A 26706-nucleotide genomic window follows, 5' to 3' on the forward strand; every position below is an offset into this window, starting at 1 on the left:
TCCAAGACGTGGACTTCAAACTACAACAGCCAAGGTCTCCATCAAGCCAGTCATCGCTGGAAAAAGTGTGTCGTATTCGAGGGCGAATATACGTGGACTAACACATTCACAAACTTTCATGGTCACAGCTTCATTTTTCAGGGTGATAATTGAAACTATATGGTTACCACTCACATGCTTATTTAGATTGTAACTGTCGTGCTTAAGGCTCAAATCACACTTCTCTAAACAAATTGTATTCAAAACTGAAATTTTCCCGGTGTCTTCAAATATATTCTATATGTTGGTTGTATTCCATGAGAGTCCACAAAACATTCCCTGTCTCCGAAGTTATATCTGATCCTGCGAGAGTAGCTGTATCCAGATCCTGCTCCAACTAGTACCGGGTCTGGGTGCTGACGAGTTCTCTCCATTTTGCTTGGTCCTCCCACCACTTTTCTTCCTCCGCTTCCTGCCAGGTCACACCTATCCTTTCCACAGATATTTCCACTCCCATTTTCCACCGTGTTCTTGGGTGTCCTCTAGGTCTTTTTCCATCCATCTTTAGTTCTTCCATAAATTTGGGAAGTCTTTGCCCACACATCCTCTTAACATGCCAGTACCATCTTAATCTCTTTTTTCCAATTTCTTCTCTCATACTTTCTTGTTCAAGGTCCTTTCTAATCTCTACATTCCTTACTCAGTCCATTCTTGCTTTTCCCTTAACTGCTCTGAGAAATTTAATTTCCCCTGCTTGCAGTCTGTTCCAGTCCCTTTCTGTCATTGTCCATGTTTCTCCTCCATTGGTGACAATAGGAAGTAATAACTCTTTTGCTTTTTCTGAAACTTCTTTATCCCAAATAAAGTGTTCTATTGTTTGGTAGTTATACACTTTACTTAATAAAGACACCTTTTAACTCCTCAATTGTTCCACAACATGCAAAGCACCACCTTCTTTACGTCACCATAAAAAAAGGGAACCATTTAAATTATCTTCTTCATTTATACTACATGTAAGTTACCTGCAACCAATGTTACATCGGTCAATTGCCCACTTTGAAAGTAGTTCTCCATACGGGCAAGACTTTTCTCTGCATGACTCTGTGAGGTAAATTTCTCATCAGGTGTCGTGCTGCTTAAGGTAGGACTGCTTCCTCCATACCTAAAATTACCATCAAGCAGGCTCTCACTGCTACTACTCTCTGTTCTGTCCCTGAAATCACAAACCAAATGCTAATTATGTATAGCTCATTTACAGGTACAATTTCACATCTAAAATTGATTCATTCTTTTAAAATTTAAAAACCCAACTATATCTATAGAGTTCATTAACCAATCTTTCTCTGATATGACCATGGCTAATAAAGCACTAAGATATTCAAGTTAAACATTAAGTTCAGAATTTTCAAAAGGAATGATTTCCTAAGATAGTATTACAGCTTTGCTCAAGATGAGGCAGCATCCACTCAATCAGTATGCTTGACATTTTGTGGTACATATGATTAAGTATGATCTGGGGGAGGAGGGGGGGAAGCACTTAAAAATTTGCCACAAGGCAGCAGCTACTAGTGCAAATAGATAGAAGTTCATTATAGCTTAAACTGTTGTTAACAGACAATTCTAACCATAAACATTTCTTAATCATAAAACACAGTACCCAAAACAGATACTTACTCACAAGCCTCCACAAACATTGGTACCTCAGGATATAATGTACCTACTAAGACCAATCTTTGGGCAATACGACAAATTCTGAAAGAAGCAGTCTGTCAAATGTGTACACTCAAGAGCTGGGCAATCACATATGATATCTGTGACAGCATAATTTTTCTCATTTGGCTAGGATGAAGAACCCATTGTCACTCATTAAACATCTGTTGAAAGATTGCATTCGGACAAAGAAAAGGGTTTACGAGACATTATAACATAGAGCTCGATTCCTTTCTATATTTAACTGGACTGTATAGGTCTATAAAGGTGACATACTTTAGAAATACATAAATCCTTATGCCACTGTACAAGCTGAGGACTACACCCAACAAGAGCGAAAAGCATATTTTCCATCTAAAGTCTCAAACAACATTTGGAATGTTACTGGGATATGCTTGTTGTTCACAATTACTCTTCTCAGAATTTTGCAATGTTAAGAACAGCTTCATAAAACCAATGGCATTCACTTCTTGTAAACTTGTTGGCATCATCACTACCAATATTGTACATTTCACCAAGTGCCTTGTTGGTGCTTGGGATAAGCACACTATTTATTGATAATACAAGCACTGTACCAAACTGGCATTGGTTTTGTAAATTTCAAATAAGCACACTGGACAAAAAATTAGTCCAACTTAGGAGACATCAGCCTAATACAATGTAATGCCACCTCTAGCCTTGAAAATGCACTCAATTCAGCAAAAAAGAAGTCCACAAGTTTCTTTGAGTATGCCACATCCAAATGAAGCCAACTGATGATTAGATCTTGTAGAGATATCAAATTTCAGGGATGCCGATTGCGATCTTTCACCCATGATTCCAAATAGTCCCAAGCATTTCCTAGTGGATTAACACCAGGCAATTTAGCAGGCTATTTGAGGCACCATACAGTACACGGGCGTCTGAAAAACCAGGAACATGTGTGTGCAATCCTGTGAAAATAGCTGTTGTCATCTCAGAAGACACTATTGTTCACGGCAGTCTCATCACCAAGTTCTGAAAGAAACAGCAATACTTTAACAGCAATACTTTACCACCAAGAATTTTGAAATAAACATCTCAGTTCGTGTTCAAGGAAACCAAAATGATGGGGACCAAGTCATGGCACAAAAAACAGCCCCAAAACACCACAGAACTTCCTCAACCCTGAAGTACGCTCCTCACTCGCTGTGGGTTAACTGTGTCATTGGGCAGTCAGTGCATAATTTGAAAAAAAAAAAAGGTTAAAAATACAACCAATCAGACCACATTACAGGCCTCAAGTCAGCTACTACCCAGTTTATGAGTTATTTGGCCCACTGAGGACATGTAGCTTTGTGCGCCACTGTGAGCAGTAACCTACGTTAATGCCCAACTCCAAATATCTATTACTTGCATTAGCAATGTTTACCCAGGAACTGGTCAAGATGGATCTGCAATCAATAAGATTTGCATTTTCTGTTGGGTTTGAAACAAATTGTCATTAATAAGATGTGGCATTTGTCTTTGGTCCCCACTGGTTAGCATCTTTTTATGCCCACTGTTCATGTGCCATTCCTTGTACACTCAACAATGGACAATCTGCATTGATACACCGACAAGTCAGGCAAGTTCATTCACAGTGTGAAATGTGGCATATCCAAACATGGTAGCTCCTTCCTGTCATTTTGTCACATCTCCATGCTGACTTATCTTACTGTACCAATCCACTGAACTGGCTAGCATATATGCATCACTTTACTGACGTGACTTATGTCACCAGTGGAGGGTCACCCAACCATGTGACACTAGTTCTACACCACCTGCAGAGCTTCAAACTGGCCAGTTCACTCTTAAGGGGATAACATTTTGTCCAGTCAGCTTATGTTCTCTAACTCTGAATAAAAATTCTTGTTCTGTAATAATCTTTTCAGGTATCACTTACACTTTCACACATATTCAGTGTTTTAGCTAAGTCCATCAGATTTGCAACAGTTTTCAGAAGTGTTATTTCTTTTTGAATTAAGGAAACCATTATGTATCTGGTGGTAATACAAAGCATAAAAACCTTACATGAAAACAGCACAATAATTTTCGAAATAAATGGAGTGTTTTTACTTAAAATTACAATTATGGACTCATACTCAGAAGCCTACTAATCATCATGAAAAGTAAAACTTTTATTTTTGCTCAAAGAAGTTTAGTACATATAGTAGTAATAGTAATAAATAAAGGAAAATGTTCAAAAAGTAAATGACTAAGAATTGAGATAATTTGCTTTCATTGATTCTAAGAAAATATAAAAAATTGCATTGGTAGTATCTAAACACGAAATTAAACCCTTTTCTCTATCAAGTTACGTAGTGGAATGGTGTGCAACAAGTGACAACAGTTTAAGTTACTAATCATAATGTACAAGCACTACACAAACCATGACGATCTTAAAGAAAAACATTTGAACGCAATTTCAGGTAGCAATTAAAATGTCATTTGTGTACATACAATAGTATTGTCACTCTAATTAAACGGTAATGCGAGTTTAAATTCATTTTATGAATTATGTCAGTATTACTAAAAGCGCGGACGACACTTGTTACTATGCAAGTTCCTGCCTCACAACAGAGTGAAGAAAGTGTCGAGACGTACAACAGGGGAAAAATACACCCTATAGAAGTTTGATAGTGATGCGATTCTTTGAGCACAACAATTACGTCCGACAAATGCTAAATATTCTGTTTTGAATCCATGCATTCTAGCAGCTGACAAACCTGGTTTCTCTTTCCACTTTCTCCGTGATATATATTTACAACAATATTTACATTTCAAGGTAGTTTAATTGTTTCACTACACTGTGATGACACTACGCTAGTATCCTCCTCCATGATGAGCCAAAATTGTGTATATCACGTGTTCCCAAATTTTTTCTATAACGGAAAATTTTGCGACTCCTGATACTTGTTCAATTTGAAGGTTAATAAAATTTTAAAAAGGAAAAACTTGTTTTAATCAGTGATACTTAACTTTAAATCAGCACTAATAACACAGAAATCATAATAAAATTTTGAAGAGTATTTAGTATTGTCAAAAGTCGAAAAGAAGTCATGTTATAACAGTCTTTCGTGAAGCACTTATTCAATTCTTGCGGAAAACCAGCGGAACACAGATTGGGAATCCCTGGTCTAGATCTTGACGACTTAAAGCGTAGTTAACGACCTCGGCGTGGGTACGGTATGACACAAGACACGAAGGAAATACGCGTTCCTTAAGTATAAAAAGCACGCAAAATAAATTATAGTAACAATACTTGTTTACTCCTAGAAAATAGAATTAAGCGTTCAAATTTCCTATACAGGCAATAAATTATAATGTGGCTTTCAAGCCGTTGATAGCCAGCTGAATAGTCCATGAACGGTGAGTTACCGTACGGTGTGGTAAGTCCAAGAAGTTCCAGTGACAGGCAGAAAGTCTTCAACGACTGAAAAACTGTATTCGCCTTCCGAGTCATCGTCAGCGCGAGACGGTGATTCCGCGAGTTGTTCATTCCCCGCTCGACTTGCTGGCTCGTTCATGGCACGCTGGTCGCCGCAAGCGCAGTCAAGTGATGCTGTCGCACCACCGCTGGCGTCCGTACTGGGCGCCGGGCGCCGCAAGCTCCCAGAAGCCACTGCAAGCCTCCCAAGTACCCCATCTCCACACTCACGGCATCGCCACACGCACTGTCTTCTCTTCTACTATTCTCCATACACCCCACGCCGTTTACTTGAAACTGTAACTATATCCCATCAAGTTCGAGACAGTTTCACGATATGGAAACCAAAAAACTTTTCAGAAACTGTAGTTATGCAGCATGTCAAGCCGTAGAAAACGAAATCATAATGACAGCTCTTCTCTATTTACTGGTTGCAATCTTAAGTCTTCGTGGGGGTAGCGATTTTTGTTTCTATTCAGCTGACAGTAAGTCTAACCAGACGATAAGAAAACGAAGTATCCATGCAACAAATTGAACATATTTGAAATCAGTGAAAGGAAAACACGCGAAAATGTAATCTAAAGAAAAAACGAGGGAATAAATATTTCGGAAAACAATAGAATTTTTCACATGAATCGGTACATAAGAAAGAGCTATTCGCCATGAATATGGCCCTGCCTTTATGGTCATGACCTACAGTCTTTTTAGACGTCTCAGTCTTCATGTATTTACCGCAATCTTTACTTATAAAAAAAGTGTCCAAATTCAGTTTCCAGATCGCTTTCCTTTATTTCTATATGGCCGGTGTCGGGCCAACTGCCCATTTTCAGGTCTATTACAAAAAAATATTTTGTAATTATAAGTGGTTCGAATTACAAATGGTTTATAATTTAAATTTGGAAAGCTTCAAGATTCTTAAGAAATTAATTATAATACAAATTTGTGCACCATAAAACTTGTTACACTTACAGAGTAAACCTGTCGAATATGGAACTGAAAGTTCACTGTCAAAACTAGCCATACACCAGATGCAGTTATAAGAAGCAAAGGAGAAAGTAGATAGGTTGAGGAGGGACTGGCAGTTGGTAAAAAATGGTTCAAATGGCTCTGAGGACTATGGGACTTAACATCTGAGGTCATCAGTCCCCTAGACTTAGAACTACTTAAACCTAACTAATTTACGGACATTACACACGTCCATGCCCGAGGCAGGATTCGAACCGTACCAGCAGCGCGGACCCAGACTGAAGTGCCTAGAACCGCACGGCCAATCGGCCGGCTAGCAGTTGGTAAGAAGGCAGCTAGGACGAGGAGATATTCAGACAGTTGTACTTCGCTTATAACCAATAGATTTGACCAACTGTCAGAGTTTAGTGGAGAAGAGCCTCTTGCAGCGGTAGATGTAGGAAACATACAGTAGTCCTCAGCAGTTAGGAAGCCTTCTTCTAACAGAAAGAGGAAGAGTCTGCTGCTAGACAGTTTGTATGATAGAGGTGTGGGCCAGCAGTTGCAGGTGGTGTTGAGACGTGAGTACCAGGTCACCAGCATTTGAAGCCTAGTGCAGGGCTGGCTCAGGTGACAGATAAAATAGGAGAATTATGTACGAATTTTACGAAAGAGGTTCAGGTAGGAATTGTGGGTGGAGCTGGAAATAGTCTTGATAGGAACGGAGAGTAAGATGTAAGTGGTGACCTGGTAAAGATAACTACTCAAACTGGAGGCACTAATGTGCACTTCGTGCAATTGTTTCAGCGTCATTGTCGGCCTCATCTTAATACTGCTGTTAGGCGTGTTAACAAGGGGCTGGAGAAGGCGTTGATGGGGGAGGACATGGCTCGCATTGGAGTGGTGCCAGGTGAGTCTATCAGTAGATCGGTTTGCACTAGGCATGGCCTACACCTCAATAGGAATGGGAAGGGGAGGCTGGTAAAGCTTATAGGTGACAGTGTAGTGGGCGGTGGTGGGATTACTCATGGGAAAATTCCTGTAGCAGTTGGTGTTAGAGCTGCACCTTTTTTTTAGATTGAACTGAGCTGATAGGTGTCCCTGCTAAAAGCAGTCCCTCTAACAAAGGAGGCCCAATATCCATATAAGAGGTATTAGAGATAAAGTTAGTGAACTGCTTATAGATGTTGACTCTGACATTATTGGTATATCGGAGCACCATATAAATAATTTGACAAATCAGAGGCTTCTTCCTTTACCAGGATACAGGTTAACTGGCAATTTTTCACGGAGTTCCTTGCGGGAGTAGAGGGAGTGGCAATCTACGTATAAAAAAAAATAATTATTCCGTTTGAGTCCATAGACGTATCTCGACACTGCACTGAACAGGTATTTGAATGTTACGCAGGGGCAGTTGATTTTAGTGAAACTAAACTTCTAATTATTGTTATTTATATGTCTCCTAACTCTGACTTCAGAGCATTTCTCCTGAAGAGCTCTTGATTCTCTTTACAGGAAGTACTAAAAATTAGTTATATGTGTTGACTTCAATATTAATTTTCTATGTGGTTGTGCGAGAAAAAAGGATGCTTGAAGATTCCCTACATTCACATGGTCTGATGCGAATTGTTTTTCCCAACCAGGGTGCAGTGGAACAGCAGCACAGCCATAGACAAAATTTGTATTCATTCTTCATTACTAAGTGGGCATTCTGTTCGTAAAAGGGTGAATGATACTTCAGACCATGATGCACAAATTTTAACACTGAAAGGTTTTTGTACTCAAACATCTGTTACATACGGGGGCTGTTCGGAAAGTAAGGTCCGATCGGTCGCGAAATGAGAACCACAGTGAAAAATCAAGAATTTTTTATTCGCAACAGTTAGCCACACCTTCCAGCTACCCTTCTAAATAGTCGCCGCACCGACTTTTGTCGTGGCGTTGTACAAACTTTCCAGTATCGTCGTCACAGAAAGCAGCTGTCTGTGCTTTCCGCCTTTCACTGTTTGTGCCAAAATGTTGTCTTCGTAGCCAGCGGTACATGTGAGCAGAGATGAACGGAGGGAGCCAATTAAGGGTGATCAAACAGTTCCCATCGAAAATGCTGCAGGAGCGTCTTCATTGCCCCTGCAAAATGCGGCTGAAAATTGGCTTTAAGAACGAAACACGACATGTATGTTTTGTGGGCTGCATAGCTTCAGGCGAAAACTCTCACCAGATCCACATACTTGGCGGGAGACATCGTTGTTTGCGGCATTTGTACATGATCACTTAGCGCTCTGAACCGAAAAGCGCGACTTGAAGCGAATGACAGGCACACTAAAGACACTGTCCAACACATTTGTTCAAAGCGAACGACAGGCACACTAAAGATACTGTCCAACACATCTGTGCAAAGCTCCATTGGATTTTCACAGTGGTTTCCATTTCGCGCCTAATCGGACCTTACTTTCTGAATACACCTCGTATAATTACAAGCTATGTAGGAAAGTTAATTCAACAGCATCAGGGAGTTTTTTTAAACCTCGTTAAGAAACAAGAGTGGCAGGGTGTTTATAGTGGCGATAACATAGACGACAAATATAATGTTTTCTTTAACACATTTCTCATACTCCTTGAAAGTTGCTTTCTGTAAAAATGTTCTAAACAGGGTACAAGTACCAAAAGGCAGACTGGGTGGCTGACTAGTAGGATAAGGATATTATGTAACACTAAGGGGGAATTATATCAAAATGTTAGAAGTAGTCACAATCAAGTCAAAGCATGTGGTACGCAAATAGAATGGCTAATTCACAGGATAAAATTAATCCGTATGGTCAGTTGTGAGGGAAGCGTCTGCTCAGCAGCACAAGATGGGCGATATAGAGTTAGTTCGTAGTAAAAGTATTTCTGTTGCTGATAAATAACACTCACTTTCTGAGCAATGCTGGTGAATTAAATAAAAACTTAGTTTCCGCAGGGAATCATATAACACTATTGGAAAATGCCTTTCCGAGATTGATATCTGAAATACTCCTCTGTGATACAGACAAGGGGGAGATTGAGTCAAGAATTAAATTACTGAAGACTAAGGACTCTCACGGATATCATGATGAAGTACCTAGCAGAATATTAAAGTACTGTGCTGCACATGTTAGTCCTGTGCTCAACCATATTTGTAATTTTCCCTTCAAGAAAGGTCAATTTCCTGAACAATTATAAAAAGGGAGAAAGAGATAATATAGACCATTTTAGACCTATTTCTATGCCATCAGTGTTTGCTAAAGTTATTGAAAATGCTGCGTATGTAAGAATAATTGATCATTTTATTTCACAAAATTTGCTATCAAATGTACAGTCCAGTTTTTGAAGTGGTTCAACAACTGAAAATGCAGTATTCTATTTTCTCTGTAAGGTACTGGATGGATTAAACAAAAGGTTTCAAACTCTAGGCATATTTTTTTGATTTAACTAAGGTGTTTGATTGGGTTGATCACAAAATATTGCTCCCAACAATGGACCCTTATGGAATACGGGGAGTAGCTCATAACTGGTTCACCTCTTCCTTTACCAACAGAAAGCAGAAGATCATTATTCACAGTGTTGTGAATGGCTGTGATGTGGGGTCTGGGTGGGGTACGGTTAAATGGGGGATGCCCCAGGGATCAGTGTTGGGGCCACTCCTGTTCCTTATTTCTACAAATGATATGCCCTCCAGTATTATTAATGATCCTAAAATATTTCTGTTTGCTGATGACACTAGCTTGGTAGTAATGGATGTTGAGTGCAGCACTGGCACTGTTTCAAATAGCGCAGTTCATAACGTAGGTTCATGGCTTGTAGAAAATAAATTAACGCTATATTACAGTAAGACTCAGTTTTAACATTTTCAACAAAACCCGACGTTTTGAATTCACAGAATGGGCATATGATTAGTGAAACTGAACAGTTTGCTGCAGAATGTTGCCATTTTTACTATTCGAACGGTACCTGAAGTAAGTGATAATTCGACACGAAAAGTAGTCTACTCTGCTCAGTTTCATTCGCTTATGAGGTATGGTATTATATCTTAGGGTAACTTTTCTCATTCTCAAAGGATTTTTTTGGCTCAGAAGCGGGCGGTTCGGGCAATAAGTGGTTTAAGTTCTGAAACACTAGTTAACAATACCAGCTTATTCCCAAGAATTAGCAGCTTTCACTCAGTTAATACTAGGCACAAATCCAATCTGCATTTGGATCGCACTTGCTCGACTTTTGTTCAAAAATGTATGCAGTGTACTGCTACATCCATTTTCAATAAGCTACCACAAGAATTCAAAAACCTTAGCAGCAATACATGCAATTTCAAATCGAAGCTGAAGAATTTCCTCATGGGTCACTCCTATTCTATCGAGGAGGTCCTTGAAAAATTAAGCTGATTCCAGTGTTATATTGTTGACTGCGTTTACATAAAGTTATGACTTATCTTTTTTGGGTTCATAAACATTTTATTTTATCTGTTATTACTTTTATGTTGTAATGTATTGTGCTGACACGTTCCATGAGCTTGGAGATTTGCTCCTCTATTTTATCTTACGGAACTCGACGTGTATATTAACAAAAAATAAAATAAAAAACCAGCCTGCTACGGCATTATAAATATTTAAGAGATCAAATTGATGCAACACCTACAGTGTTGAAAAGCGTCCTCTATTTGTAGAGAGTGGACTGGTGTAATTCATAAGAAATGCAACTAAGTATAGCATAAAACAGTGATGTGAAACTTATTAGCATTAAAATATTTTAAGAGACCTTTATAAAACAACATTAATTTTTTAAAATTTTTATAAGGATATTAACTTGTGTACAAGTTTGTAGTGATCAAACCGCTCTCTGTAGACTGATATTACACATACAAAACGTTCTTAAATGTAACAAATGAAACATGGATGAGGAAATTATTACTATTAAAAACTTCAAAAGAGCATTAAAACATTGAAAATGTCGTCTCCTTTCAGTTGGCGATCGTAGAGTCAGTAGCGCTCAAGAGTTCCCTCCATGGACGGAAATAATTCATACATGAAAATGTTCCTAAGCACAACATATAAAAAATCTGGGCTTTAATATCATTAAAAACTGTAAAAGAAACATAGAAAATTCCAAAGTAGTCTTCTCTTCTTCTTACTTGGCAGTCGTGCCCTATCAAATAACAGGAGAAGATATTTTTCAATGTTTTAAAACTCTCTTAAAATTTTTAATAATAATAATAATAATAATAATAATAATAATAATAATGTCCTCATTCGTGTTTCATTTGTTACATTTAAGAATATCTTTTATGTATATTACTCCACAGAGGGCACTTTGGAGCACTACAAACTTTGCACCAGTTAGGATTCTTATAAAAATATTTTTAAAAAGCTTGATAATTGTTTTATTAAGTTCTTTTCGAATATTTTAATGCTAATAAATTTTCGCATCATTGTTTGATGCTTACTTTCGAGTATTTCTTACGAATTACACCAGTCCAATCTCTACAAATACGAGAGTCATTCAATAATTAAAGAGACAAATTGGTCTGGAGAAAAAATTATTTTTACGAAACAATACTTTTTCTACTTTTCAACATAATCCCCTTGAACATTTATGCACTTGCTCCAACGGGCTACAAGGTTTTTTATTCCGGCTGCGAAGAACTCTTTATCTTCATGTTTGAACCAATTTCCCACAAACTTTTTCACGTCCTCGTTGTCCTGGAACCTCTTCCCACGTAATGCCTCCCTCAGTGCACCAAATAAACGGAAATCACTAGGTGCTCAATCAGAACTGTAAGGGGAAAGAGGCAGTACTTCCCAGCCCATTTTATCTATGGTTTCACGGGTTAGTTGAGCAATATGAAGACGTACGTTGTCTTGCTGGAGAATCACACATCTCCTCTGAGATCCACAACGTCTCTCTCACGGCTGGCTTCACTTTGTTAAAAAGGAAATCCGAGTAGTATTGGCTGTTCATTGTACGCTGCTCTTCGAGATAATCACGAAAAAAAAACCTGGACCTTCAGCATCCAGAAACACCGTCAACATTACTTTTCCTGCTGATACTTGGGTTTTGAATTTTTCCTTGACAGTTGAGTTGGTGTGCATCCACTCCATGCTTTGTCTTTTTTGATTCTGGCTCATAATAGTGAACCCAAGTTTCATCAAAAGTTAAAATTTGGTTGAGGAAGTTGTCACCTTCTCTTTCAGAACGTTCCTTTAGTTCTGTGCACACACTCAACCTCGTTTCCTCGTGTAGCCCTGTCAACTCCTTTGGGATCCACCTTGCACATGTTTTGCGGTACTTCAGTTTGTTACAGATAATGTTATGAACTGTACCAGTACTTACTTGAACCTTATCAACTATCATTTTCACAGTCACACGGCGGTCGGCACGAATAATGTCATCAATTCGACTTCAAGTGATAGAGTTGAAACCGCAACTGGTCGGCCAGAACGGTGTTCATCAGTCACTGAGTCGTGACCTTTTTTGAATTGCTCTATCAAATTGTAAAAATTTGCACGATTCACACAACCCACATCATAAACTTTAGACATTCTACGGACTCGCCATCTTGAAATGTATTTTTGAGGTTATAAACAAATCAAGGTTCATACATCAGCTGATCAAAGGGTCGTCCCAGTGATGCCAATTTAAAGCCATAGAATTACCAAACTTGCCCTACTAACAGTTTTTTTCCCCAGACCAATTTGTCTCCTTAATTATTTAATGACCCTCGCTGAAGGCGCTTTTCAACACTGTAGGTCTTGCACCAATCAGGTTTCTTTTAAAAATTTATAAAGCCGCAGAGGGCTAGTGTATTCCTAATTTTGGCAGTGAAAAAATGGTTCAAATGGCTCTGAGCACTATGGGACTCAACTGCTGAGGTCATTAGTCCCTAGAACTTAGAACTAGTTAACCTAACTAACCTAAGGACATCACAAACATCCATGCCCGAGGCAGGATTCGAACCTGCGACCGTAGCGGTCTTGCGGTTCCAGACTGCAGCGCCTTTAACCGCACGGCCACTTCGGTCGACCTTTGGCAGTGAACTTTCAGTCCCATATTCGACAGGTTTCTCTAACTGTGCACGTTGTACGTTACACAGATCTGTGTTATGACTAATTTCTTAAGAATCTCAAACCTTTTCAAACTTAAATTATAAACCATTTCTAATTTGAACCAATTATAATTTCAAAATAATTTTGTGTAATAGATCCGCAGGTGGCCCAAAGCCAGTCATACAGAAATAAAGGTAAGTGATCTGGAAACACTATTTGCATACCCTTTTTTTTTTGTCAGTACGTGTGTTTGGAGAGTGCCGATACTATCATTCCAGCAAAGAACTTTGTGGGTCCAAGTTAATCCATAGAATGTTGAATGGATATGTAACAAATGGGGTCTCAGATTTGCTGCCAGTATACAAAATAGCTTGACTGAGGTGTGTGTGTGTGTGTGTGTGTGTGTGTGTGTGTGTGTGTGCGCGCGCGCGCGCGCGCGCGCAACAGAGTAACATCAACTCTACCTCCACAGCAATCTGTGTCCACATGTGTATTTTAGAATTGGCTCTGGCAGATAGCGTTGTGTGTGTGTGTTGACATTTGGAAGTAGCTTGTATATATCCTGGTTGGGATGGCAGTGTGGATCACATTTGAATGGTAAAGCAGCAGACTTCATCTCCCACTCCCCTCCCCCCCCCCCCCCCCAAAAGAAAAAAAAGATAGCAGTGATGCTGTTGAGGAAAAGAGCATAATCCAAATTTGAAGGGGGGCGGGGGCTAACGGTGTGATATCGTGGGGCGAGTCAATTGCGCAGTAGTTCAACTTTTACCAAGAGCATCATACAAAGGGCCATTTTTCCAAGATGCAGGAGGGAGAGAGAGAGAGAACCTCGATACTCACTTCCATTTCTTGGATCCACTTACCGAGGAGGAGGAGGGCAGTTTGATCCACACATCATCTGGAAAATACTGCTGCTAAAAAGCATGTATTAATATCCAGAATATTGATTATATGTGTATATTGGTTTGCATGGTCGCTTCCGGCTTGCAATTGAATTTTGTAGTGTTCATCGTGAGTGTATGAATACATACCAAACATCTGGGGCTCACAAGCATTACAATTTCAAAGACATCTCATTCTCCATAAAACTCAAATGTGAACCAAAATTTTAGGGGCAAACCTCCAATAACTCAATTCACATATACACCATGGATTCTGATGATGACAAGCCAGTAGATGAAGACCACCATGAGCACAATGTGCAGAACAAAGTAGTCAGGCACAAGGCTGTTGGACCCCTTTAATTTTCAAATTTAGCCGATCAGCATCTCAGACACATAAATTTGTTGCTATTCTCTGGGGGCAAGTAGCAACCCTACATGTGGATCAGAAGCGTGTCCCTCCTACTTTCAGTTCAAATGTCTCAACTTGTTTACCGAGAGTGTGTATCTTGAAAGGAACCTCACTGACTGCTCAAGCCATGAAACAGTACGTGTCGAAATGTCTAGAGAGATAAAATTACCAGTGTTTAAGAACGCTCACAACCAGGAGCGATGCCCCTTTGTTGTATACACCGACACTGAGTGCCTCCTAGCATCTCTGGTTCACTGTGAAGGTGACCGCTCCGCTTCCTATACTACCTTCACAGAATATTTCAAGAGGAGAATGATACAAAACACAACTCCGACTACTTAAAAAACTCCTTTTCACATTAAAAAATCTAACTTTTGGAGTGGCCATGCCAGAGCCCAGATCTAAATCCAATTGAACACCTCTGCGATGCACAGTATGGACATGTTCGTCGTAGAAGTTACGCAAATAAGGATCAGTTTTCGCTGCCTTATTGGACGAATAGTCAAAGCTCCTGCATTACCTATTATACAAGCTTATGGATTCAATGCCAAATGGACGCGCGGCTGTGATTAAAGCTATGGGTATGCAACGAAGTACTGATTTGTTCTTTGGATTCGAAAATAACTGTTTTATTCTTACATATATAGACTTACAAATTACTTTTGCGCCAGAAGAACTGTTATATCTGTATTGATGTAAGACAACTTCGTTTAAACTAAATGTAGTTTTGTACTAAATGGATTACAATGAAACACTTTTCAACCATCCACTGGCAGTAGAGATCATATGCGAAACACGAGTGATCTTGGGATCCGTCCGCAACATATTAACAAGGTGCTCTTGTCACCAAAACTTTGAGGCGTTTTCAACATGACTCATCAGAATATCAGAAAGATTTAATGTTACGATAGACATTACTTGACATGAAATATGATAACAGAAAAGTATTAACAGCAGGACGACTCTTGTTAATACAGTGCTCAGTTAAACAGCACAATGAATAGATGAAGAGTGAAACAAGACGTCGAAACTTTGAAATCTTAGCGCAAACTGCGCGTCTATCGATCTAGTTCTTGAGCCACAGGGCCTATCATTTTCTTTGAAAAGTTTTCTCATACCCAATTCATTGCAAGAAGCGATAAGTGACAAAAATAAAGAAGCCTCAGTAGGTGCTTCTCATTTAGGGTGTTTCTTCCATCCGAGAAATGTGTTTACTATTATCGCCATTTTATAAAACTATATTTCACCAATAATACTTAAGTAGATAGTTTGACCATAAATCTACAGAACTATTTCATTGATCAAAAACCATATCTGTAACTTTTCACCACAGAAAAATGTGCGCGCTATTAATTCAACTAATGAGACAAAGTTTTAAAACAATATACACTACTGGCCATTAAAATTGCTACACCAAGAAGAAATGCAGATGAGAAACGGGTATTCATTGGACAAATATATTATACTAGAACTGACATGTGATTACATTTTCACGCAATTTGGGTGCACAGATACTGAGAAATCAGTACCCAGAACAACCACCTCTGGCCGTAATAACGGCCTTGATACGTTTGGGCATTGACTCAAACAGAGATTGGATGGCGTGTACAGGTACAGCTGCCCATGCATCTTCAACACGGTACCACAGTTCATAAAGAGTAGTGACTGGCGTATTGTGACGAGCCAGTTGCTCGGCCATCATTGACCAGACGTTTTCAATTGGTGAGAGATCTGGAGAATGTGCTGGCCAGGGCAGCAGTCGAACATTTTCTATATCCAGAAAGGCCCGTACAGGACCTGCAACATGCGGTCGTGCATTATCCTGCCGAAATGTAGGGTTTCGCAGGGATCGAATGAAGGGTAGAGCCACGGGTCGTAACACATCTGAAATGTAACGTCCACTGTTCAAAGTGCAGGCAATGCGAACAAGAGGTGACCGAGACGTGTAACCAATGGCATCCCATACCATCACGCCGGGTGATAGGCCAGTATGGCGATGAATGTGCGTTCACCGCGATGTCGCCAAACACGGATGCGACCATCGTGATGCTGTAAACAGAACCTGGATTCATCCGAAAAAAATGACGTTTTGCCATTCGAGCACCCAGGTTCGTCGTTGGGTACACCGTCCCAGGCGCTCCTGTCTGTGATGCAGCCTCAAGGGTAACCGCTGTCATGGTCTCCGAGCTGATAGTCCATGCTGCTGCAAACGTCGTCGAACTGTTCGTGCAGACGGTTGTCTTGCAAACGTCCCCATCTGTTGACTCAGGGATCGAGACGTGGCTGCACGATACGTTAAAGCCCTACGGATAAGATGCCTGTCATCTCGACTGTTATTGATACGAGGCCGTTGGGATCCCGCACGACGTTCCATATTACCCTCCTGAATCACCAATTCCATATTCTGCTAACCGTCATTGGATCTCGACCAACGCGAGCAGCAATGTCGCGATACGATAAACCGCAATCGCGATAGGCTGCAATCCGACCATTATCAATGTCGAAAACGTGATGGTACGCATTTCTCCTCTTTACACGAGGCATCACAACAACGTTTCACCAGGTAACGCCGGTCAACTGCTGTTTGTGTATGAGAAATCGATTGTAAACTTTCCTCACGTCAGCAGGTTGTAGGTGTCTCCACCGGCGCCAACCTTGTGTGAAATGCCTGAAAAGCTAATCATTTGCATATCACAGCATCTTCTTCCTGTCGGTTAAATTTCGCGTCTGTAGAACGGCATCTTCGTGGTGTAGCAATTTTAATGGCCAGTAGTCTAGGTTTCTGTCGAACAGCGTCTGTCTGCAGTTACAGCGTTTCTTTCGCCCCAATGAACCACAGTTTGGCAACCGATTTTGGAGTTAGTTACACGTCACAGAGATTACATTTATTCATATCAAATATAATAATTCCTGTATGATGCGTCGGTAATCTTCGAGTTATTTCCTCTCGGCTGTAAAAATAACTTCCGATCCAAAGCAATTACGGAATATTTAAACTGAAGTTTAAGCAGTTGAATAAAAAGTAGACTGGCTGGATGAGCTGTAATGCTGGACATCAAAATTCTTCAAATCTAATTCTGGCAGCAGTTTTCCGAACTTATAGAAATAATCTACTGAAGATCCACAGCACAATTCTTACTCCAGCGATGTTTCCTCTGTCAAAGCAAAATACACTGGTAGTAGGCAAAAATCAACTGAAACCTCTTCCGATCCAAAGAATAATTTACTCATTTATTTATTCGCTGGTTTACCATACTGAACCAAAATCATTACAGATTACAATGCAGAAACACATTTATTTACATGACAACACTCACTGGGTACGTGCCAGACTACAAATCCAAATGCCACCTGTTCAATACACAGTGCTAGGAGGTATTTCTGTCACTTATCGCTTCTTGCAATGACTTGGGTATGAGAAAACTTTTCATAGGAATTTTGTCAGAATTTACTGTACGCGATTTAGTGAAATCACAGAAAACCTAAATGTGTATGGTTTGGCGGTTTTTTGAACCGCCGTTCCCCCGAACAGTGTCCAGTTCCTTACCACTGCGCCACATCGATCGGTCCCTCCATCAACATCGTGGCAAGAAACGCATTCCGATGTTCAAATCAACTTTCGAATTAACGATAGTTGTATCTTATAGAAAAGTGCATAAATCATTTACATTGTAATAACTTATAATAAACATGCGATTTAAACTTGGAAGAAGAAGAAAAATAGAGAAAACGAAAAGAAATCGTTGAAATTTATCGAGGACTGCAGTTAACAAAGTAAGACTGCAGACTATTGTTTTTGCAGACTCATGTAAAGATTAAGGGAAGGTTACCAGTACTTCAAGAAGTAAGCCATTCGTTTATTTTTGAATGGGGAGAAATTGGGAACTTTTCAAACGTTACAGCTCGGGTCGTTCAATAGCATGCTTGCAACACAGAAAGTATTGACATAAACATGGTTGATACGAAGACAATTGGAAAGTAACTTAAGGACCTGATGTATCGTGAATGTTGACATAGGACTTCTGTTTGGGATTGGATATTTGAGGTGTTCATTTTAAACAAGTTAGCAAAGGAAACAAGTCGTATTGTCATCCCACCTTCGTAATGTGCATGTTCAGATAGTTCACACTTCTTGGTGAAACAGATGATGTGATTGTGCAGATACGTGTGTGTATACTATACGAGAATTTTATGGGGTGGTGAAAGCGGGAGATGAGAGGGGGTGGGGTGGGATGGAGAGGGATAGCTACCGTTCGGACTACGTAGAACGTCGCAAGACGGGCGAAACTAGCCTCCAAAGTTCTTTCATTTTGATGTTTTTGGAAAAAATCTTTTGTTGACTATATCTTACAGCAGCCGTGTACAATATTTTCACCCAAATTTAAGCGCTCGTTCAGTATCAGTTCACACTGTCAAAGGTCATGAAAGGGATTTCACAATTACTTAGAACGACATGCGGAAGTGATTTGCACTATGGTGTAGCTTGTGATACGTGTGTATGTGTTAAACCGGGGACCTAGAAACGACAGAGAGGCTTCGTCCCGCCGTAGCCCTCAGTGGTTCACAACCTCACATCAGGCCACAGCAGTCCGCCCACCTCACCGCCGACCCAGGGTTATTGTGCGGTTCGGCCCCCAGTAGACCCCCTCCCCTCCCCACGAGAACGTCTCGCGAAATAAGGGGAACCAGCCCGTATTCGTCGAGTACATGGAAAACCGCCTTAGAAACCATCCCAAAGACTGGCAAGCACACCGGACATCGACACTAATCCGCCTGGCGGATTCGTGCCGGGGACCGGCACGCCTTCCCGCTCGGGAAGCAGCGCGGCTAGCCGGGCGCGTAGCTTGTGATATAGCAAGGTTAAACTCGAGTCCTATTTCATAGACTCCGTCACCGAAAGCTTCGAAATTTGCATTAACGAAACTAAGGGCTGATACGTAAACCAGTCGAAAGTCCAGAAACCATCTCTTTAGCAAGCACGTCCCTTATAATGTGAAGCATTTCCATCCAGTTACGTTAATGGCATTTCTAAAACGACTCAGAATTTGTCCACAATCAACAAGTTTAATAGTGATTTTGAACGTTACAGCCTATCAGATGGAGATGTTTATGACTTTTTTTTTTAATTTGGCTTCCTATGTGTTCGTCTGAAGATCGTTAAATGCTTTCAAATATGAACAGGTCATATTTTTGACAAACGTCACGTCATAGGACACAGGATTTACTTTGCGACGAAGTGAAATTTTTCTCTCTTCAGCTTCAGGATTTCTACAAAACAAGTGACACCAGCACTACGTAGCAGAACGAGTACCTCAAAATTACGAAGTCATAAATTGGTTCGTGGTGGTCATAGGGATGAAGCGTATTGAAAACATCAAACAAAATAAGCTCGTTACTGGACGATGTCCTAACATTTTCCTTTATTAGAGATCCTGGAGTGTAATCACGGATCATCCAGTCTCACTGACCAACAAGAGAGACTGTGTTGATTAGGCGACATGAGTGAGGTAGCAAGGCACGAATTCTACGGAAATCGTGCACCCAAGCGCCCTGATGTTGCTGAGGTTGAGCTGCTGCCCGCACTGCTACCATGCCGATTTCCAGGAAAACACAGGCCACGGACGTTATAATCTCGACGCATACACAGGAAGTCTTCTGCATGCATGCCGTTCCTTGGAAATACGCGTCGCGTCGCAATAGTCTGCTACTTAAATGAAGTAGACCAGGTCCTTCCGTAATGCAGGAAAATTTTAATAGTTGAGAAAGTAAGAGCACAGACAGTTCCAAAGTCTTCAAAGAAACAGCAACTAGCACTAAAATTTGATTCGATGGTTGGTTGGTTGGTTGGCTGAGGTTAAAGGGACCAAACAGCAAGGTCATCAGTCCCTTGTTTCAAATAGACTCCATTCTGCTAACGGGACATCTCAGAAAAGTCAGAACAAGAAAACGGAAAAAGGGGAAACGTAAAAGGGCAGTCACGTTGTCAATAGTAAAAACAAATGAGGGAAGTTGGCAAGAGAACGAACCCAACACTATGCTGAAACAGCATAGGCAAGACCACCTGTGACTTAAAAGGTACAACTGCTATAATGCAGAAAGTACGTATGGGAATAGAAAAACTAACCAAGCCTTAAAAAGAAGGGGTAAAAACAGAGTAAAAGGGAAAGAAAAGAGGATTCCGGTCAGGGAGGTGAATCGGGAATCTCTGAACACTGCCTACAGTGGGAGACACCCAAACACTCACCGCCCTGCCCCAACACCAGAGGGAGATGAAAAACTTTAAAACTGAGAATAAAAACCACTCTCCCGGAGGAAACCTAGAACCAGAGAGACCATCCGGGAATCGTCAGCCAACATCAAAGGTAAAGTGTGGGGGAGTCTGTACTTAGCACGCAGAGCCAAAAGAAGGGGGCATTCAACCAAAATGTGGGCCACTGACTGGAAGGCTCCACAACCACATAGCGGGCGTGGCTCATCACGCAAAAGGAAACCATGGGTCAGCCTGGTATGGCCAATGCGGAGACGACACAGTGTGGTCGAATCCTTGCGGGAGAGGCGAAAGGAAGAACGCCATGGGCCTGGATTCACTTTAATGGCACGAAGTTTATTAGACAGTGGAGTAGCCTCCCAAGAATTGGCCCATGACTGTGCAAAGTGGGATTTGATGTGAAGCCGTAAATCCGCTGCAGGAGGGGTTACAGAAAACGGGGGGTAAGTAACTGCTCCCCCAGCCAAACGATCAGCGAGCTCATTACCCGGGATACCCACATGGCCCGGGACCCATAGGAAGTCAATGGAACAAGCAGCACGGTGAAGATCAGCGAGATGGTCATGGATGGCAGAGACCAAGGGATGGCGCGAAAAACACCGGTCAATAGCAAGAAGGCCACTCATCGAGTCCGTACATAACAAAACGCGGTTGTGTTGGGATTGTTTAATAAAGGTAAGGGCCCGGGAAATTGCCATCAATTCCGCAGTAAACACCCCACATGAGGGTGGCAGTAGATGATTTTCCGTTCCAACAAAGGACGTGAAGGCATACCCAACGTGATCAGCAGATTTAGAGCCATCAGTGTAAAAAACAACAGCATCCCGAAACTCCCATAAAATTTGGCGGAAAAAGGAACGGAACACCACCGGGGGGATGGAATCTTTCGGACCGCGGCGGAGATCCATCCGAATTCGAGGCCGAGGAACTAACCAAGGAGGGGTGGAGGGGAGGGAGCGAGGAAGACAGGACAAAGAAGGAAGCCGAAAATCACGGTTAAGAGACGCAAGGCGCAGTCCAACCGGTAAACCCGCCCGAGGGCGGGAGTCAGGCGGGCGACGTCCATGGTCTGGGAATAGGATAGAATAGGAAGGATGAGCGGGAGAAGAACGGATAGTAAGGGCATAAGACACCAGAAGCTGGGACCGCCGAACAGAAAGGGGGGGGGGGGGATCCCAGCTTCAACCAGGAGACTATCAACAGGGCTAGTAGGGAAGGCACCGGTGGCCAAACGGATACCACGATGGTGGACCGGATCCAGCACGTGCAGCGTGGAAGGAGCAGCTGAACCATAAACTTGACAACCATAGTCCAAACGTGACAGAACTAGAGCACGATAAAGATGGAGGAGGAGGGAACGGTCCGCACCCCAAGAGGAGTGGGCAAGGAAGCGAAGGACATTGAGTTTACGGAAACATCCTACCTTCAGGAGTCTGATATGGGGCAGCCAAGTGAGCTTGTTGTCGAAAAGAAGACCTAGGAAACGAAACTGTGGAACCACAGGCAATCTTTGTGCAGCGAGATAGAGCTCTAGATCAGGGTGGACCGTAGTACGGCGACAGAAGTGGACCACCCGCGATTTTCAAGGAGAGAATTGAAACCCGTGTGAGAGGGCCCATGCAGAGGCACTCCGTATAGCCACCTGGAGCTGCCGTTCTGCAGATGGCATCGAGGAGGAACTAACCCAAATGCAGAAATCATCCACATACAGGGCAGGGGCGACCAAGGGACCGACAGAGGCCATAAGTCCATCGATAGCAATGAGGAAAAGAAGGACACTCAAGACAGAACCCTGTGGGATGCCCGTCTCCTGGGTCCGTGGAGAACTAAAAGCAGTACCAACTCGAACTCTGAATGACCGATGGATCAGGAACTGGCGGATAAAAATCGGGAGTGGGCCCCGAAGACCCCACTGATGAAGGGTTAGTAAGATGTGATGGCGCCAGGCCGTGTCATAGGCCTTGCGAAGGTCAAAAAACACTGCAACCAAATGGCGGCGCTGGGAAAAAGCCTGCCGAACTGCGGATTCCAAGCGAAGTAAATGATCGATTGGAGATCGTCCCTCTCGAAAGCCACACTGGTAAGGGGACAATAGATCCCGAGATTCGAGGACCCAAGTGAGCCGACGGGCTACCAGCCGTTCAAGTAACTTACAACCAACATTGGTCAAACTAATTGGCCGATAGCTGTCAACAGATAGGGGGTTCTGACCAGGCTTAAGGACAGGAACCACAATGCTATCCCTCCACTGAGAAGGGAAGTCACCCTGGAGCCAGATACGGTTAAACACCCGAAGAAGATGGTGCCGTTGTGGAGCACTGAGATGTTGAAGCAGCTGGTTATGAATGGAATCTGGGCCAGGGGCCGTATCGTGAGAAGAAGATAGAGCAGAAAGAAATTCCCATTCAGTGAAAGGTTCGTTGTAAGATTCTGACTCACAAGTGGTGAAACATAAGGTGACAGCTTCAGCCTGCTGTTTTTGATGAAGGAAAGCAGCTGGATAGGAGGCCGACGCTGATGCCACTGCAAAATGGGTCGCAAGATGTTCTGCGAGAACTAATGGGTCCGTACAAATGCCATCTGGGAGGTGAAGGCCTGGGAGGGTGGACTGCCGATGGCAACCTTGGAGAGAGCGAAGTGTAGCCCATACCCGTGACAGAGGGACAGTGGAACCAAGGGAAGAAACGAATCGTTCCCAACATATCCGCTTGCTCTGTTTGATTAAATAACGGGCTTTAGCGCGAAGGCGCTTAAAGGTAGAAAGGCTGGCTACAGATGGGTGCCTCTTAAAGTGTTGCAAAGCTCGACGGCGATCACGGATGGCAATGGCAATGGCCGTACTCCACCACGGGACTTGCCGACGACGAAATTGTCCAGATGAGCGCGGGACAGCAAGGTTAGCAGCGCGAACAATCGCGTCAGACACGTCACGTAGGACGTCATCAATACAACCCGACAAAGAGGGAGAAAACTCGACCTGTGCAGTATATAGAGGCCAATCGGCGCGGTGGAAAGACCAACGAGGTAACCTCTCCATCGGGGAGCGGGAAGGGAGCGTGATAATCAACGGGAAATGGTCACTGTCACAAAGGTCGTCGTGTGGCGACCAGTGTAATGAAGGGAGGAGAGAGGGAGAAGAAAGAGAAAGATCAATGGCAGAAAAGGTACCATGACCAGCACTGAAATGAGTAGGGGAGCCATCATTAAAAAGGCACAGGTCGTGGTCTGCAATAAATTGGTCTATAAGAAGACCTCGTCTAGATGGAAAGGCACTGCCCCACAAAGGATGATGAGCATTAAAATCCCCAAGGAGGAGGAAGGGAGGAGGAAGTTGCTGAAGAAGGGTGGTTAAGGCAGCAGGTGTAAGAGTCCTGTCAGGAGGGAGATAAAGATTGCATACTGTGACTGCAGAGTCTAAGTGGACCCTAACAGCAACCGCTTCCAATGTAGTTTGGAGAGGAATCCACGTGCTAGCAATGTCTGTACGGACCAACGTACAAACGCCACCAGAAGCCCGCAAGGGTCCGACCCGATTTCGACAGAAAACACGGAACCCACGGAGGGTCGGTGAGTGAGCATCAGTAAAACGAGATTCCTGTAGAACCACACAAGCTGCTGAGTAGGACGAAAGAAGGGATTTCAATTCCGGAAGGTGACGATAGTAGCCATTACAATTCCATTGGAGAACCACAGAACGATGGTTTAAATGAGGGCTGAACACGCTAAATCCAGTCATACCGCCGGGTCCCCACTCGTCACCGACAAGGAGGGGGCGACATCCATAAACGACAGGTCAGAATCCGGTTGTGAAGTCGGGGAAGGGACCTCCGGTGACACCAGAGGCTCTTTGTCCCGGGACTTATGTCTCTTCTTCTTTTCAGGCTGAGATCGAGGAGGGCTGTGTGGCATAATGGAGCCAGCTGCAGCAAGATCAGGAACAGAAAGAGACCGGGCGACCTGGGGGCCTATAGACCGCGGCTCTCGCGGTCGCCGCGCTGCAGCAGACCTTTGACCTGGAAGGTGCCGGGAAGGGGCATCCCGGGAGAGGCGCCCTTGACCGGCAGACGCCGAAGGAGTGAAACACTTCTCCGGCTGGGGAGGGGGAGCAGCGCCCAGAGGAGAAGGTGTGGGAGCCGCAGGGGAGGGGGGAAGGAGAGGGGTCCGGGATGGGGGTAAGGAAGGGGGAGGAAGGGATGAAGATGTAACCAAGGCGTAACTAGATGTCATGGACACAGGGTGCAATCGTGCATATTTCTTACGGGCCTCTGTGTAGCTTAAACGATCAAGGGACTTATACTCCTGTATCTTTTTTTCTTTCTTATAGACTGGGCAATCTGCTGAACGTGGAGAATGACTACCATGACAATTTACACATACAGGAGGGGGAACACAGGGACTCCCCTCATGGAGTGGACGTCCACAGTCACCACAGAGAGGGTCCTGGGAACAGCGAGAAGACATGTGGCCAAAACGCAAGCACTTAAAACACCGCATAGGAGGTGGGATGTACGGCTTCACATCACAGCGATAGACCATAACCTTAACTTTCTCAGGAAGGGTATCCCCTTCAAAGGCCAGGATAAAGGCACCAGTATCAATATGATTATCTTTAGGACCCTTCTGAACACGCCGAACAAAGTGAACACCCCGCCGTCCGAGATTGTCCCGAAGTTCCTCATCAGTTTGAAGGATGAGGTCTCTGTGAAAAATCACACCTTGTACCATATTTAGAGACTGGTGAGGGGTAATGGACACGGGAATTGTGCCAAGATGGGTACAGGCACGAAGGGCCGCAGATTGGGCAGCCGAAACAGTTTTTATCAGCAACGAACCCGACCGCATCTTGCTCAGGGAGTCCACTTCGCCGAACTTGTCTTCAATGTGTTCCACAAAGAATAAAGGTTTGACACTGGTGAAAGTATCTCCATCAGTCCTGGTGCAAACTAGATAACGGGGGAAAGGTTTTGCCCCTAGACGACGGGCCTGACCCTCCTCCCAGGGGGTAGCCATGGAAGGGAAGGCCGAAGGGGCAAGAGAAGCAGCACTTGAGGAATCAGTACCACGCAGAGAGACGGCCGCAGAAGAGCGGCCAGAGTTTTGGACCCGTATGCGTTTCATCTGCATAGCGTCCGCCCTGATACCACCCACTCCGATCAGGGGCTCTCCTCACGGGCGCCACCCAGCCACAGCAAGGGCCGTCTGGCACGGCGGCCATTGCCGGGAGTTCCGATGCTCCAGGATGACGAGCAACCACTCCAAGGCATGCATGAGGAGGTCACAGCTCAGGTATCAGAAGTGTGATCCCTGTGTGTTCAGGGGGCTCAACCAAAAGGGTACATAGCGACCCCACCACACGGGCTGGCTACCGTGCTGGCTATGTACCCTAGCATCAGACAACGACGTAAAAGAAAAGGTGGAATGTACTAGGAGGGCACACGTCGGAGACACTAGGTAAGGTGCTCTTCCCCAAATGGCTCACACTACGGAAGAGAAATTTTGGAATGGAGGTCAAACCCCAGAGGGGGACCAAGGAATGCCAAAAGGAGGAGATGATTACGCAACAAAGCCGGAGTGTAAAACCAACAGAACCAGGAGGATAGCGGGGGCCAACATAAGCAAGTACACCAATAGGGGAGAGGAGAGGGCGAGGGGAAAGGGATATGGAGGGGAAAGGAGGGGAAATGCAGCCCGGGAGAGAGAGAGAAGGCTGCAATGGCTCGGGGCCCCGTGCTCGCCACGCACGTATCCACAAAAGAGTTGTGGACCCCCTGGGGGGAATTTGATTCGAATTGCACATTAATCGTGTTAATTCCCTAGTTTTTCTTATTGTTTATATTATGTATTCCCGTTTCATTTAGTATTTTTTGGGGAGATTTCAACTTCCAAATATCTACTCCCATTCTTGCACAGAAAGGATTCATTGGGGAGATAACATGATTTATTAACTGGTCTTGGGATAACTTCTATGACGAAGTTTAATTGTTCTTGCAGTGAAAACCGCTACAATTGTTTGATATTGTTTGTAGTAC

The 26706-nt window shown here is 43.0% G+C and overlaps 1 protein-coding gene across 3 annotated transcripts in view; it reads right to left on the reverse strand.

Moving 5' to 3' along the window:
* Positions 1-26706, reverse strand: part of LOC124721879 (kelch-like protein 5) — a 325469-nt gene that overhangs the window by 142166 nt on the left and 156597 nt on the right. For 2 of the 3 annotated variants that reach the window (XM_047247027.1, XM_047247028.1), the window contains one exon: positions 1002-1192. The exons of the other annotated variant lie outside the window; for it this stretch is intronic. In XM_047247027.1, the coding sequence (XP_047102983.1) occupies positions 1002-1192 (191 nt within the window). The remainder of the gene's footprint in view (positions 1-1001; positions 1193-26706) is intronic. 3 annotated transcript variants of the gene reach the window in all.

Source organism: Schistocerca piceifrons, chromosome X (assembly GCF_021461385.2).
Source record: "Schistocerca piceifrons isolate TAMUIC-IGC-003096 chromosome X, iqSchPice1.1, whole genome shotgun sequence".
Classification (NCBI taxonomy): Eukaryota; Metazoa; Arthropoda; class Insecta; order Orthoptera; family Acrididae; genus Schistocerca; species Schistocerca piceifrons.